General features: G+C 40.1%; 1 protein-coding gene across 8 annotated transcripts in view; it reads left to right on the top strand.

Moving 5' to 3' along the window:
* The window catches only part of SWT1 (SWT1, RNA endoribonuclease homolog), a 37,407-nt gene extending 21,207 nt beyond the window's left edge, over positions 1-16,200 (top strand). For 4 of the 8 annotated variants that reach the window (XM_021404005.1, XM_021404004.1, XM_021404006.1 and 1 more), the window contains 4 exons: positions 920-1,042; positions 11,830-11,896; positions 12,767-12,831; positions 14,960-16,200. In XM_021404005.1, the coding sequence (XP_021259680.1) occupies positions 920-1,042; positions 11,830-11,896; positions 12,767-12,831; positions 14,960-15,065 (361 nt within the window). In that variant the 3' untranslated portion in view covers positions 15,066-16,200. Of the gene's footprint in view, positions 1-919; positions 1,043-1,911; positions 1,982-2,577; positions 8,755-11,829; positions 11,897-12,766; positions 12,832-14,959 lie in introns of those variants that run through there. The other 4 variants (XR_002440970.1, XM_021404003.1, XR_002440972.1 and 1 more) reach the window with 4 other exon arrangements.

Raw genomic sequence — 16,868 nt, 5'->3', positions numbered from 1 at the left:
AAGAACTCATATAATAAGCAATGATAATAAGTCTACCAATACCATTTCTAAGTTAGCCTTTCAATATACTGTGGAGCTGCACCAGTGTAATTCTTTTTGTCTTATACCAGTGCAGATTAATCTGAATTGAAGCTGGCTAGAAGTTGGCTTCATGTGGTGTTCAGGTCAAATGAGGATTTGCATCAGAAAACAGTCTCAGTGTATAACAGCTCAGCCTCCAAAGTGGGGATAATTGGTTCTCTGACTGGGATATTTGTCAATTTCATGGTTTCAAATAGACATTGTTTCACTAGGAATATCTATTTCAAATGTACTACTTAAAATGAAAATGGAACTGAGTTGTTGACTCCTGCCACCTGTTAAAGACTGTGGTGTGAGAAAAGATAAAATTCTAGAACTGTTGGTCATTTCACACTTGTCTGGCATCAGAAAGTACTGCTTGTCTCCCACCAGTGGAGATAATTCTTCGTGAGCGCAGTGCAGCTTGTGGTCCCAATGCAACCACTGAAGGAAAGGTATCAATCCTGTTCTACTAAATACAGAAAGTGAAAAGGCTTGGAAAAGTACATAGAAAGCAATTTACTTGCTTCTTCAGCCTAAACATCCTCTTTTGGGAGGTTTACAGAGGTTGGCTCAAGTAACATATGAAGAGATGTTCTTGTCAAGTGAAGTTTAATGATAAATCTGTTTAAATAAAAGTCGGAGGTAAAATACTGTTAAGAGAGTTGCCAAGCAGAGGAGTACAATTGTAGGGCATAGGCTTTCTAATAATTATTCTTAGACTACGTTAGATAACATGCTTATAGTACAGATTGACATTTGACCTTGTTTTATCATGCAATGCATACAAGTGACAGTGAATTTAAAGGATTTTTAATAACTGTTTTTCTTTGTTCCATCTTTGTTTTTGTAATATTAGGCTTGAAATTTTCCAGAAGTTAGAGTCCAACGCAGTAATTGCAAAGTCTTCATTTGAAGAAGCTTTTTCAGGACTGCAGAAACTGTTAGCAGCTGTGAATTATATCCGTGAAGGAATTCGTAGGTAAGCATTTCAGCTAGTCCTGATATCTAGTCAGAATATCAGTCACGTTTGTAAAAGTCACTTAACTATTGGTGCCAAGTTAGAAGTTAAATGTGCATGCTTAGTTTCATAATTTTCAGTGACATCTCAGTGTTACATGTATCTAGAACCATTTCTTGATAATGAAAGAAAAATTATGTTGTAGCCAATCAGATTTCTTGCAGTGAATTTTCTCTTTTATGACTTGGAACTTGTTTTCCAGTATTTGATGACAAGCCACTGGCAACTGCTTGTAGTGTTACAGGAGCTGTGACGTTGTTAAATGCTGCATTAGCTCCGGTGGCAAGAGCTGTGAATAATTTAGAGCATGTATTTTTCAGAAGTGAGGCTGCAGGTATCTTTCTGATGTAGTAATGGAATTTTGAGATTTCACTGTTACTTAATTCTGTAGTATTCATGAGTCAAAACCTGTGCTGCTGCAGTGGTAATCAGCTGAACTCTCTGTTTTGGCAGGATAGTGTTCACTCTCTCTTACTTCTTTCTCCCTTTTTTTTTTCTTTTTTGCGCTGAAAAATAAATACGAAGCTGCAGAAAGATTAAGGTATCTCTTGTGTAGTCTTTGCTTAATCCTTATTTTATAGCAGTGATGTTTAATCACCAGCAGGAACAGCTACAGAAGAATGCTTTAAGTTCTCTTGACTGTGCAGCTCTCTCCTATTTATGTACTTAAAAGGGTCTTTATAGGGACTGGTTTGTAATTGTGATTGAAGTTATAGATACTGCTGTGGCAGTAAAAAGCTATGAGTCAGAGAGGCTGGAAATACTGTTTTCTCAAATCATATATCTCACTTTTCGCACTTTTTTTTTTTGCATACTGCCAATGCAAATAGGTTAGAAAACTATCAAAAAGATGCATCCAAGCAATTGGTTTGCCATGTACACTGACAGTCTGCCTTTCAGGTAAGCACTGACGTGTACATATCTATTGTAGACAGTAACACCTGTGTTAGGGATCATCTAAAAAGCATTTAATTTTTTCAAGGTTTTTTGTATTTTTAAATTATAGAGTAGTGAACGTTTAAACTTTCATTATCAGTACTTAGCAATGCTCTTTAGAGTGTTCCCTGAAGGATGTTAATTATGACAACATGACTGTCAGGAGTGAAAGTACAGTTATTTCCTCTTTATAGTGTGAAGTCCGAACTCTTCTGCACTTAGAGAGTCTGTAGCAGAGATGTGGAGCTCTGTCACTTGTGACCTGAGATCCTCTTTCTCAGTAACTGCTAGAGTATTTCTTTTTTTCTTTTTTTCTCCCCAATAAAAATGATGACAGAATCGTGCAGATATTTGCTTTACTTTTCAACATGTACGATTTTGTTGCCTCACACATCTTACTCCTAAACTTAGTTCTTTTTGTTCCCATCCTAATGTTCTTGCAAGAAACCCTTTGATATCGATTTATATGTGTGGTGGATGAGATTTAATGTGAACATCATGCTTCAAGATCTCTATTTTTGTATTATAGAGGTGTTTTTAATATTTTCTTTTTCTTTCAGTGGAAGCAACCTATCTTCTGTATTTCCCCTTGTGGAAGAACTCTTTAAAATAATACAGTCTGCCATTATGTCAGAGAAATCTGTTTTTCAGAAAGTGTGCCTTTTGATTAGAAAAATACTCGAGGCAAACAGGATTCAGGTCCTTTGACTTTGAAATGAGGAAACCATTTTTCTATTCCATGTGATTACAGTGAGACTCAGCAATGTTTATGAAGTATTTTACTCTTAATTTTTTCTTTTCTAGTACTAAACTACAATACACTGTTCATAATTCTGTAAACAAAAGTAGTTTTCTTAAAACGTTTCTGTTTTGAAAAGCTTGCTCTGAGTTTGTTCTTCAGAGTTGCAGTAGGGGGCGTCGTGAAGCAAGAAATTCAGAAGCTGTGTAATCTGTTTTAATCTTAGTCTGAGGTTTCTGAGGAGGTTTTCCAGCCAGATTCAGAAGCTATGCTTTTAAATCATTGTAGTTACATATATATTTATGTATATCATAACAAAAAATGTGTATCAAAACAAAAAGTCTGAAGTTTGCAAAAATGAGGAGGTTCATTTTACCCGAGTCTCTCAGCCTTTCTAAGACTGCACTTAGAGTATATTTATTTTTCTTGATTTTTTGAAATAGTACCTTATGATGATTGGTGTGATTACAGAAAAGGAAACATCTGGAGAAAAGGTAGTGAAAAAGTTTTAACTTGAAAACTTGGAGACAATACAGGTTTAGTGATAAACTGTGAGCCTTTTCTGTGGTAGCTTCTATTCCTTGCTATCTGAAACAAAGAAAAAAACTATCTTGTGAAAATTTTGGATTTTTTTAAAAAGTCGTATTGAAAGTGCAACTGCATTAGAAGTTTTTATGATTATTAAAAACAGTTAGAAAAGCATGGACACTCTTCTTGAGATAAGTATCTGACTATGCATTTCCTCATAAACAAATATATTCTGTGACACTACTATGTCTGTCCAGACCTCCTGACTAGAACATGCTTATGACAATACAGATATTATAAAAACCAAACAGGCAGCTGTTTCTTGGGACAGTCCTTACCAATAGCTCTTTGCATCTTACCCTGCGTTTGGGACTTTCGTCATGCAGTACAGATTTTTCTGTTTCTTCCTATAATGATATTGATAGTAGAATAGAAATTACATGGCAGTGTGCTGCATGCCATGAATGTTGGACAGTACTTCAGCATTACAATAAAGACAATAACTAATATGGCTAGCAACTGTATGTAACCTGCCTCTTGGCAGCAGGGCTCCATATAAATGAAACTACTTCATAGCTGTCTCTCAAATGTATCTGATCCTGGAAGCTCTTGTTTTATCCCTGCCTTCTTGAGATTTACTACTTAAAAAGTGAGCATGAAATGGCTCCTTTCCACTTTATATATAGACATGCTCGTGTGTATTACATGGATTAACAACAAACAAAGATAATGAAATCTCCGAAGTTCATATGTCTAGTTGTGAAGCCATTAGATGTTTCTTAGATGTTTTTAGGCAGTGCCCAAAATCAGTACCTCATTGCTCTCAGCATTTTGGAGGTTATCTGAGTGTTTCTCCGGCTGTTTTAAAGCAAGTGTATTAAGTTATTTATAAAATACCAAAGGCAGGAAGAGTAGGAAGAAAGCTTGACTGCTTTGAAAAATCTGTTGGCACCCTTCACTTATTTCAAAGCAGTGATATAGGCCCATAAGTCATTTTAGATAACTAAAATATATAAATTGTGTTTAATTGCATGAAGTAACACTTCTGCATGTTTTCAGTGATGGTTTACACTTATATTGTGTGTTATTTGTGTTATATATTATTTGGAACTAGTTTACAAGGGGACCTATTTTAGATCCTGATCCTTGAAATATTTTCTTGGTTTTCAAGTAGCTCTTTGAGGCAACAGAATTTCTGCGACTCAGGGTTTTCAAGTTTGTCCCGAGTCTTTCATCACTTCTAAAAGTTCTTCCACTGGTTCCACCAGAAGATATTTGGGCCCTTTATGTTCGGAGGGAAGAAAAGGTTAAGTATTAATCACAGATAATTAGCTCCTCTGTAATTTTGTTCCAAGAAATGTGGAATGCCTCACGTGAAATCACTGCTGGGACGTACACACTGGAAGACACGTATCTATTCAAGCTGCATCACTTCCCTCCTCTTTACGCACTGAGGATGTCTTTATCTTTTTACCTGTTGAAGTCAAGGTGTGTGCCAGTAGAAGATTAGAAGTGCTTGTAGCTTTTTATGATCAGTCTCCTGAAATATCTTTTTCTGTCTTGCTGCTTTTAAGTCTTCCCCTTAACATACTGATTGGTATGTTAGAAACAGACAGCTTTGTTAACCTTTTGAAAGCTTCATCGGCAGCATTTAAGTGTGTGAAGGTGTTTATGTAAACCAGCAGTGTCTCTTGACTGAGCATATCTTCTGATTCAAAGGTTTGCATGCACCACTGGGGAATTTTACATGGAACCTTACTGCTTTCGTGGCTCCTGCCCAAGTTACATGTAGATACAAAATCCTTTTCAACATTAGAAGCGTGTTTAGTCTTCGGTGAATTTATGTAGTTCTTTCTGGTTGTTTGTTTGTTTTTTAATCTATATGGTGAGAAAAGAAAAACTTTGTTCACATGCCAACTTTAAAATTGCTCTCAAAAAATTGCTTACAGCAAATGCTCTTAGATACAGTACTCAGACATTTATACAGTGTAAGGTATAGAGATATCTGTTGCATACTGCAGTAAGTAACTTGAATTCTGTAGTACCTAAGTGGAATTTCTGCTCAAATTTCTAATATATTTGTTTGGGAAGCACTGGTTTAGATGAGAAATTCATAAACATTTTTAAAGTATAATTTTTTTAAAGATCTTCTCAGTAATGCAGAAAAGTGTTACTGTATCTGATCTGATTGCTAAGTTGGATGTTTTGCTATTAACTAACTTACAAGCAGTCCTATGATTTGAAAACAGTTCTGCAGATGCAGAGAAACCATTTCCTTGGCCTTTCTTGGGGAATTGAGATGTCTTTTTCTTGATGTCTAGTTAGGAAATTCTTTCTTCCCTGAGACTGCAAGATATTCAGTTATTTTCATCAGAATGTCTCTATGTTAAGAGCTCTACTTTCAGTCTTTCCCCTTATGCTGTTTCCTTCCGGAAGTAAAACAAAGAGAAATTTCCAGTTCAAAAAGTACTGGACTTTCCTAGCACTAGTTGTTTGTTTTTTTTTGTTATTATTATTAATTTATGTGAAACTTGAAACATTCTTGACCACTGAAGAAAAGCTGTTAAATTACTTACTGTCCCTTACTGTAGCAATGTAATGAGGAATTGCGAAGTTACTAAGATTTTAAGTGGCACAGAAGTTTTGTTTTTCCATTTGTCATTCTTTCTGCTTTTCTGATCTTCTGATGTTGAAGTTAACCAGAGCCGTAGTGGGTTAAGCCAGGCACGTCCCATCAGTCAGCTGCATGTGACTTGGCCCAGCCCATACTGCGGCTTCCCCCTGCCCCGCACCATCATGGCAGCAGCTCTTCCCACGGAGCAGCCTGGCCCTGGCCATGCACCCATTGCTCAGCAGTGACCAAACATCAGTGTGCAATTTCCACTGTCTGAACTGAAACCAGGGCACGGGGAGGGCGCAGGGGAGTGCTAACTCAAGTTATGGCAAACAATTTCGTGCATTTGATATGTTGGCTAAAGATGGTCCTGTGAACAGTGAAAAATATGCAGCCTTGCTTTCTGTTTTGATAAAGGAATTTGAGAAGAGATTTCAAGAGTGCCAAAAAAATCATAAGTTTTTTGGTATATTTGTGACTCCATTTTCAGTTGACATAAAAACATTACTTGCCAATTTTCAAATGCAATGTATAGAGTAGCAGTCAGATATTCAAATGTGATCATATCTCTCTACTAGACTGTTGTGGTGCAACACAGAGGTACCACACAGCCATTTCACTCACTCCTCCCCCTTACAGTGGGATGGAGGAGAGAATTGGGGAAAAAAAAATAGAACTTGTGGATTGAGATAAAACTAAGAGAAAAGGAAACGGATAATGTTATGAATGTATATAGCAAGTGATGCACGAGCAATTGCACACCACCAACAACCAGTGCCCAGCTAGTCCCCGGCGAGGGGAAGGGAGCAAGAACAACTTCCAACCCCCTCAAAACTCTCCTTTCACATATGTCATATGGCACGGAATATCCCTTTGGCCGGTTTAAGTCAGCTGCCCTGATTCTGTCCTCTTCCACCACTTTGTTAGTATGAGATGAGACACTGGAGTGACCTTGGCTCAGTGCAACACTGCTTAGCAATAAGTATAAACATCAGCGTGTTATAAGTGCTGTTTTTCTCCTAAAACCAAAACACAGCATCATACCAGGCACTCTGACGAAAACAATTCTGTCCCAGCTGAGACTAAGACATAGGCTTTTATAAGACCTCTCTTACCTGAGAAAAATATCCCTTGCTTCACAACCACACATGAATCATGTTATCACTTTTTGGTAGTATGTGTGTTTGTGAACAATTATTGTCAAGGATGAAGTACAGGAGGAGTAAAAGTTAAATTTTTAACTTAGTCAAAAGTTTTAACTAAGTTAAAAATTGTCAAAAATTTTGGACAAACACCTTGAGAACTCACTGAGAATTGCAACCCCTTCCATTCAACCACACTGATGCATTGGTTTCACAAAAACAGCGTCAAATATCCTGAAAGTTCTATGGGTTTTTGCTCTCTTATGTCTTAACAAAAATGTACTTTTTTAATGTTTGTTATAAACATTAACTATACAATATATCTTACATGCTGCCCAAGGCAATTCCTCTTTACTCACTGTGGACTAGATAGGACAGAAGATTGGACATCAATGTCCAAAGGTTTACTTTTCTACAGTGAAGTTGCTTACCCTCACGGCTGAGCCCTGGGGTCCATCAGGTGGGTTACTGCCATAAGATGGCTCCATCAGCCAAACACTGCAGGCCACCACACAGGTCCCTGGAAGAGGAACACTCAGAGTGACAAGCGCCGAGGTGCAGAAAGAATTTGAGAGGAACCACCACACGTTCTGCTGTGGCTTTTTGTCTGTATGCCTTACATGTCATTGCCCACAGTTTCAGTGTTTGTAAGTGGCTGGCAGGCTGTCCTGCTTTCCCTGCCTGATTCTGTTTTTCTTCTATTTCCTAAGTAAAATTTCCAATCCTTTCCAAGTAGACTTTGCTCTTTTCCCAGGCCGAGTGTGGAATCCTGTTGTGAGCTGTTTCCTGTCCATTCCCAAACTTGCTATCATACCTTATGTTATGCATGCATTTGTCCTGCCAGCTGTCTGATGCCAGTAGGGAAACAAACCACCCAAGTGGGGTGGGAAGCCCTCTTGCTTCTGAGGTACAAATTGTTAAGTCTGGTTCTCTCTCCTTCCTCCCCTCTGCTCTAAAAGCAATAGTTAGCTCCCACTTTGTAGCTGGCACCCGTATTGGCATTTAGTGTCTTTGTGTAGCATGCCCTTCTGTGCCTCGTGCTCAGAAAGCTGCACAGATCCATACTACAGCTTGATGCCAGGATAAATTGCATTTTAATGGCATTCCAACCTTGCCAACACTTGCTCAGAGCAGGGTGCTAGGAGTAATTAGAAGTTGCAGTGTGTGACAGAAGGCCATTTGTAGTTTGGTTTTGCACAGCTGAACTAATAGGAATGGCAAAGGGAGTCAGTGGATTTGATTTTGAAGTACTATTGGTGTGATGTTAGGAGAGAAGCAGCAGCAGTAGTTAAATAGGTGCGGAGTAGATGTATATGAAAACATGTCCAGATTTTCAGATGTACATCTCTTAAAGTCTCTGTTTTCCATAGCACAGAACAGCAGCTACCAGAGAAGGAAGGAATGTGAAAGGATTTAAAACAGCAACTGCGGTGTAAAATCCTTGCCCACGTGTTCCAAGCCTGAATCTGGTAGTCCAGCTGCTGTTTAGTTGAAAACAGCGATAGGTGTATGAATGTTGACCTGTTAAGGATTTGTGGGGGAAGTTACTGTGTAGGCTCTTCTCTCACCAAATTGTTTCCAGAATTCCAGGGAGAAAATTAGAAAGGCAAAGGCCCAGCTCAAACTAAGCTTGGCTGCCGGGATTAAAGGGAACAAGAAACTCTTCTACAAATACATTAACAGTAAGAGGAGGACCAAGGAGAATCTCCATTCTTTACTGGACGCGGCTGGGAATGTGGCCACTGAGGACAATGAAAAGGCTGAGGTTCTCAATGCCTTCTTTATGTCTGTCTTTAAAAGCCAGACCAGTTGTCCTCAGAGTACTCTACTCTCTGACCTGGAAGTCTCGGATGGGGAGCGGAACAAACCCCCCATGATTCAGGAGGAAACGGTCAGAGACCTACTACTCCACCTGGACTGCCATAAGTCCATGGGGCCGGACGAGATCCACCCAAGAGTACTGAGGGAGCTGGCGGAGGAGATAGCCAAGCCGCCTTCCATCATCTGTCAGCGTTCCTGGTCAACTGGAGAGGTCCCAGAAGACTGGAGACTTGCCAGCGTGACTCCCATCTACAAGAAGGGTGGTACGGAGGATCCGGGGAACTACAGGCCTGTCAGCCTGACCTCGGTGCCAGGGAAGGTTATGGAGCAGATTGTCCTGAAGGAGATCATGCGGCATTTGCAGGACAACCAGGGGATCAGGCCCAGCCAGCATGGGTTTGTGAAGGGCAGGTCCTGCTTGACCAACCTGATCTCCTTCTATGATCGAGGGACCCGTCTGGTGGATGAGGGAAAGGCTGTTGATGTGGTCTACCTAGACTTCAGCAAAGCCTTCAACACTGTCTCCCTCAGTATTTTCCTGGAGAAGCTGGCAGCCCGTGGCTTGGACAGATGCACTCTTTGCTGGGTAAGGAGCTGGCTGGAGGGCTGGGCCCAGAGAGTGGTGGTGAATGGAGTTAAATCCAGCTGGCGACCGGTCACGAGTGGTGTTCCCCAGGGGTCGGTGCTGGGGCCTGTCCTCTTCAATATCTTTATTGATGACCTGGATGAGGGCATTGAGAGCACCCTCAGTAAGTTTGCAGACGACACCAAGCTGGCAGGAAGTGTTGATCTGCCTGGGGGTAGCGAGGCCCTACAGAGGGATCTGGACAGACTGGATCTCTGGGCTGAAGCCAATGGGATGAGGTTCAACAAGACCAAGTGTGAAGTCCTGCACTTTGGCTGCAACAACCCCAGGCAACAGTACAGGCTTGGGGCAGAGTGGCTGGATGATTGTGTGGAAGAAACGGACCTGGGGGTATTGGTCGATGCTCAGCTGAGCATGAGCCAGCAGTGTGCCCAGGTGGCCAAGAAGGCCAATGGCAGCCTGACTTGTATCAGAAATAGCGTTGCCAGCCGGAGTAGGGAAGTCATTGTCCCTCTGTACTCAGCCCTGGTGAGGCCCCACCTCGAGTGCTGTGTCCAGTTTTGGGCCCCTCACTGCAAGAAAGACATTGAGGCCCTGGAGCGTGTTCAGAGGAGGGTAACGAAGCTGGTGAGGGGTCTGGAGCACAGGCCTTATGAGGAGCGGCTGAGGGAGCTGGGATTGTTCAGTCTGGAGAAGAGGAGGCTCAGGGGAGACCTCATCGCTCTCTATAACTACCTGAAGGGAGGTTGTAGTGAGCTGGGGGTCGGCCTCTTCTCTCTTGTAACTAGTGACAGGACGAGGGGGAATGGCCTCAAGTTGCGCCAGGGGAGATTTAGGTTGGACTTTAGGAAATACTACTTTTCTGAACGAGTGGTCAGGTGCTGGAATGGGTTGCCCAGGGAGGTGGTTGAGTCACCGTCCCTGGAGGTGTTCGAGAAACATTCAGATATAGCGTTGAGAGACATGGTTTAGTGGGGTTATTGGTGGTAGGTGGATGGCTGGACTGGATGATCTTGTAGGTCTTTTCCAACCTAGCTAATTCTATGATGCTATGATTCTGTGTACTGCAGTGTTTCTTCCTTAAAACAAGTGCCTTTCATTTGAATATATTGTGCTTTGAGCTAAATGTTAGGCCTCTCCCTATGTGTTACAAACCCAGGAGGAACTATTGTGTTACTTACAGACTACCTCTGTAAAGGCCATTGCAGGATTTAACGTTGTTATTTATTTGCTTATTAACACATTTTACTTGGATTTTTTCAGAGAACTAGGAACACGGCTGGCTTGTTCATCCAGCTGGGACCTGGGAACGAACACTGAACAGAGCCAGTGCAGTGAGCAGCTTGCTTGTATGCTTTGGCACCAATACCAAAATAAGCATGCTCTTGCACCCAGAGTCCTCAGACAGGGTTGGTAGGAGTGGCGAGGGTTGCCTGCTCAGAGCCTGCAGCGTGTATTCTGCAAAACCCCCGTTGGGTCTGCAGCATTCAAATTGGTGTCAGGATTCAGGGTTTTAAATAGATACATCATTGGCTTCCTCTCATAACCACTGAAGAGTGCTGCCTGCAGCAATGGAGACCAGGAAAATAAATAGTTTCCCAAATAAGCAGTTTTTTTTTTTTTTCTGAAATTAAATAATGTTCTTAATCTGTTTATTCTGCATTTAACATAAGGCAAAATTTTATCAAGATTTCTTAATAGATGCAAAGTGTTATGCAACGTTTAGTGTAATACAAGAATGTTGTGGGTTTTTCCCTGTGAATACAAACGAAGTTACATTGAGATGTAACTGAATTGTATCTGCTTAAATAGATTAGCGGAAGTATTTTGGGGGGAGAATCGCTTGTCTGTCAGATCATGTTTGGAGCCTTGTGGAAAAGGGCACACATCCTTCAGCCTCACGGTGTGGCACAGAGAGCCAAAGCGAACAGAGGGCAGCTCTGCCTGCTGTGTGCACACAAGGACTGGGCTCTGGGGAGGACCCTGGTGCTGTGGGCTGCCGTGTGCGTTCTGTGCCTGCATAAAACACCAGTATTTCATGCGGTACCAGGTTCTTCAGAAAAACACCTCTCCAGCTGTCACATTGTAGTTGAACTTCTCAATATTGGATTGAACAGGTTATTCTTAGAAGCAGAAAAAACGGGATGTAAAATGTAAAATTTGAGTTGTGCATCAAAATACTGGCGAGAACGAGTTACGGCATTAGCTAGAGAAATGGGAAGGGATGAGTGGGAGGAAAAAGTCTTCAAAAATTAGAGTTTTATTTTTTGTTTAAAGAAAGTAATTTTTTTTTTCATGAAGCATATCTGATTCCTATTTTTAAATTATTTCATGGAATCATTTGATACATACTTAAAAAACACAAAACATTTTCTTTTTCAGAGTTTTGGCCCCAAACAGTAGTTTCCAAGATATTTGGACACTGTATAACTTCCTCATAAGCAATGAGGTATGAAGTTTTCTTTAATGTTTTGTCAGGTACACTTCTATTTCAGTTCATTTTAAATTAAAGTAGTTATGAGGTTAGCTGTCTCAACATTTTATTTCTACTAAGCTAGAATTTGGAAGATTAGCTTTTGTTTACTAGACATTAGACCTAAGATGTATGTTTGGTCAAAACCTACAAAAATTATTCGAATCTATACCAGTACTTGAGTTGCTTCCTTGACTTCTGGAGCACTCATTTGTGATGAATGATTCATAGAGAGTGAAAGCCTTGAAGCTGAAGTCACCAAAACATCCTGACCTAATCATTTGAAGAAGATAGAGAGTTCTGCTATGGAGAATATTGTCTGTAGTTCACAGAAAGAAAAAAAAACAAAAAAAACAACCGAAATTACTAGCTCTTCTTGAATTTTTCGGTGCTGAAGGATTTTAAGAAGAGAAAATAAGTCCTTACAGTAGGATAGATGTGTTTTTCCACTTAATACACATATATTTCAGATTTTCAGTCCTATTCCATACAGGAAATTACTGTTTTTCAGGCCTGTACATATAGAATGACTGTGTTCATGGAATTAAATTGAGTCAGAACTTATTTTGGTTACTATAGGATTATAGAGAGAAGGAAGATCTGTGTTTTTGCAGGAATTGTTAGAAAATGGAGCTGGGGTGGTATTTGTCAGTCACATTGCATGCAATCGTAATAGTGATAACTGATTTTATACTACATAATGTGACTTTTCTTTTTCTATGTATGGTCTCAGCTTGAGAGCCTGTTAAGTTTAATACAGTAACAATATCTATTATACCATGCATGATTTAATTGGTGTGCAATACTCGGTAAATTACTGTGGTAATTTTTTGTTCTTTGTTTTAGATAAATAACAGTATAAAATTTACTGCTGAGGAGCTGTACGAGTGTGTTTCACAAGAGTTATATAGGTAAGCCAGTTATTGACCATATCAAATGGGTTCTGAGACAGCATTTCAGCATGTACTATGTGAAGCAGAGTGCAATAAGAGAACTTGTTCTGTTAAATGAAGTAATTGCTGTTATGGAAGGGGATAGAAAAGACGAATGGGAAGAATTTTGTCATAGACTATTAGAGCAGAGTGGGCGAGGGCAGAACGTAGCTTAGAGACCAGCCAACAGCGCCGGCACAGTGCTGTCCAGCTGTCTGACTTGAGGTGAGGTGTTGCTTTCCCGTACTGGTTTTGCAGTGGACAGAGGCAGTGTAGTCAGCATCCGTTCAAGGGAGGTTAGAACAGGGAACAGCATTTAAACTAATTTTTTTGTACCTGCGGTTCTCTTTGCAACTGAGCTCATAATCACTGTGAAAACGTTGCTGAAGTCAGCAGAGGAAAAAACGCTGTGGTTCTCAAGCCCCGTGGCACTGGAAACTGGGCACGTGCAGCTACTGTGCTGCATTGTGGCCACTGTTCTTAAGGCCATAAATTACACTATTGTATGTTACTCTGTGGTTAGGAATTACTGTGGAAAAAAAATGGAGAACCCAACTTAAGATTTTGATTACTGTATCTATTTTAGGAGGGTTTTTACAGTTCAGTTGCAGGGAAATATATGTTCTGTTGTACAGCTGAGTTAAAGGCCTTAAAAACATTAGTCTGAAAGTGTGTAAGTCTTAGTTCTTCACTGGAAAGTTTCTGGCTCATAAAAGTTTTTTCTGAGTTTGTGTAGTTGAGGTCTCATAAATCCAGGTTCGGTGGAATTTTTAAAATGCCAAAAATTTACTATTTTTATAAACCAAAAGTCATTAGTAAAACGTGGGTATGTATTTTCTTCGAAGTTGCCATTATATGCTATCTATGGTATAGATAAGAATTACCTGTAACCTAGCAGGGTTTGGATTTGAGTGGTCCAGTGTGGAGCCAGGAGCTGGACTCCACGATCCTTGTGGGTCCCTTCCAACTCTAGATAATGAGTAAGCATAGTCAAGAAATCTACGTAGATCAAGAAATCTACGTGTAAATCTATTATATGCAAATATATGAAAGATGGTTTCAATTGTGCCCTCCACTGTAGAATCCCTGTTCTGTCAAGAAAACCAGCTGAGCTGGCCTTTCAATACCGATTGTTTTTTATAACTACGTTTGCATATTACAGTAGAAAGTGAACAGTCAAAAAGCAGCTCTGCCACTTTGCTGATTTGCATTTTGGCTGTTTTAAGGTAACTGTGTAAAATCCATGTTTATAGATGCTTTAAAGCGAAAGGTACTGCCACTTCTTATGTGTTACGGAAATTGTCTTTTTGATTATGCAGATCCACCACTGTGTAGTTTGTCTTCTGCCATATCTATTTTCAGTTAAGCATTGTAATCAGCTATATTGTCTTTGAGTCAGGACAACAGGTTCCAAGCTCTGTAGCCACTGCTCAGGTGTAAAATTTAGCTGCAAATACCAGAAATTACCATGGAGAGAGCTTGCAGGAACAGCTCCATCAATAACTTGTGTGCAAAAGTTTTTTTTTAACCAACTAATTCCAAATTCAGATAGAAAATCAGAACAAGGTATTTCGGCAAGCTTAGAGCAAGACTATCAGGACAATGACAGCTGTCAAGCAAATGTGAGAGCAGCAGTGCTAATCGTTGCACTGCGAGGCTGAAGTCTAGAGTTCTCACATGCCCCAGATCAGTCTGGCTGCAGTGTATCATCTGTGGATGGACCTGTTCACCCTGTGGGACAGAAACGTAGAGCTGACTCGCAGCTCATACATACCTCTGAGAAACAGCGGTGTTTTGCATTAGCTGAAGACGGAGTTTTGCGTTAAGAATGAAGTCATGTTTGCTGTGTGCCCTCCAGGCTATTCCTTTTTAAAGATTTCATCGCAGCATACAGCTGAAAGCACATATAATGATTAGTTGTCTGGAATAAACTTAGTCTTTTGCTTTAAAATAACTCAGATTTCCAGAGATGTTAAGTATTCTCTGCTTTTGACAGCATTAGAGCACAGCATTAGAATTCCTTTGAATTTTAAAGCGGTATACTGAAATGTTCCCAAATGGGATCTGCTGTGTCCTAACAACCATCTTTGTGTCTTTTCTTCTCTAGAGGAAGATTAGAGGTGGGCTGTTGCCAGCTGGCTGAGCTGGATCACAGCATCAAGCAGCGTCATGCATCTGCACACAAAGAAGCGAAGAACAGGGGTTGGCTGTGACACCAGCAAGGTCTGGAGCCACGGTGCTCACCTCTCAATTTTGGTGTCCAAATGAAGTCAGGGGAGTGGTGGGAGGGATTATTCAAGAAGCCAAAACTGCCTTCTTTTTTTCTCAATGGTGCTGTTTTATATTTGAGTTGAAGGAAAAAAAAAAAATTCTGATTCTAACTAGTAGCATTTCCTGTTTCAAGTGAACATCTCTGGACTGATAAAACAGTTTTGCGATATACCAGGTTGGAAGTGAGAGCTGTTACTAATTATTACATGGTTATTTAGAAAAATGAGAAAGTCTGGTTTTTTTGCTGATTTTCTGGAAGTAAAGTGTTGAGGGGAAAAAAAAAAGAATGTTACAATATTCAAAGCTCTTGAAAAGACTGAAATGAACACGCTTGAATACCAAGCCTTAAACCCACAATGCTTGCCACTCCTACAGATAGGAAGAATTGAAACACAGAGGCCACATGTGTGTCCTATATACGGCACTATAAAAGGCTGGAGAGAGAAGATAAGGAAAGAAGTGGATTGATGTTCACTGTTGACTGATGTTTGTCCTGGACCTCTCTTTAGTGCTTTTGTCAGAATATCCAGGATACCTTTTCCATTGAAAACTCAAAGCTGCTAAAAGCATTGAAACCAGAAACGTGTGTAATTAGGCATGTGAATTATACTTCAAAAACAAAAAAACCTTTGAAATGTTATCAAACTGAGATGAAACTGGTGTTTTTTCATTTTTTAAAATATCCACTTAATCTTCAAACAGTAGAAATTTGATGGAAAAACTGTTTTGGTGAATTCCTCATTCTTCTCGTCCTCTTGTAAAGGCACAAGCATCTCTTTCCCTCTGTGTGTTATACTCATGAGCTGTCTTGTCTCTGCCTTCAGGCGACAACTTTGAATGTATTGTTTGTTGCTCTCCAAAACTGCTGTAAGTCAACAAAACTTTATAAAAGCCATTTTCAGTGCTGCTGTGGCCTTTGAAGCTACCTCTCTTATGTATTTGTACAGAGATGAGATGACTGGTAAAGTTCTACAAGTGTTTATTTTGGTATCAACTTTTGGATGCATTTGTAAAATCTTTATTGTAAAAATTTAATATATTGTTATAATAAATGTCAGTTAATTCTCAATTACAGCATTACCTTGATCAGCTCCATTCTCACTTTGCCTAACTCCTGTGAGTGCAATCTAATGCATTCTCCTGCTCCCCGACTGAAGCACGTGGTAGAATGTGGCTTCTAAGAGTTATTGTCAGGGCAAAATTCATTTCAGGGGATACTTTCATTGAAAGTATTGTCCCACAGCTGTGTAATTGGCTTACTTGATACATGTATGCTACAAACTAGGAAATTAGAGCAACTTAAGCACATTACATTTGCTTTGCTTAGCTCACGATCAGAGCTCGTAGCTCTGATAAACTGTGGAGGAAAATGATTATGACAACTACTTTGGATTGTCTCAGACAGACTCTCCCTGCTAGAATGCACTCCATTTTACAGCTTGGGATAAGCAATAATTCTCTTCAGTCTTGTTTTTCTGCTTCACTATCTAGCCTCAGCGTTTCACTAGTGTATTATGAGGTGTGAAAAAGAAGAACTGTAGCTGAAGCCTGTTCCTGGCAGCACTCGTACATTGTAGAGCTGTGAGTCAAAGCAATAAATTCAGACCAGGATGCCACCACAGGCATGGCTTTATTTCCCACAGCTACTTGCCTAACACTTTGGAACGTGTCTAAGTGTGCAAAATTTCTTACAACAGATCAGTCCTGGAGCTGACTTCTCATCTCAGCTCCTGTTCTATCACCCC

Source organism: Numida meleagris, chromosome 7 (genome assembly GCF_002078875.1).
Source record: "Numida meleagris isolate 19003 breed g44 Domestic line chromosome 7, NumMel1.0, whole genome shotgun sequence".
NCBI lineage: Eukaryota > Metazoa > Chordata > Aves > Galliformes > Numididae > Numida > Numida meleagris.
Note: the sequence above shows the minus strand (reverse complement) of the source record. Positions and strands in the feature narration are given on the sequence as shown.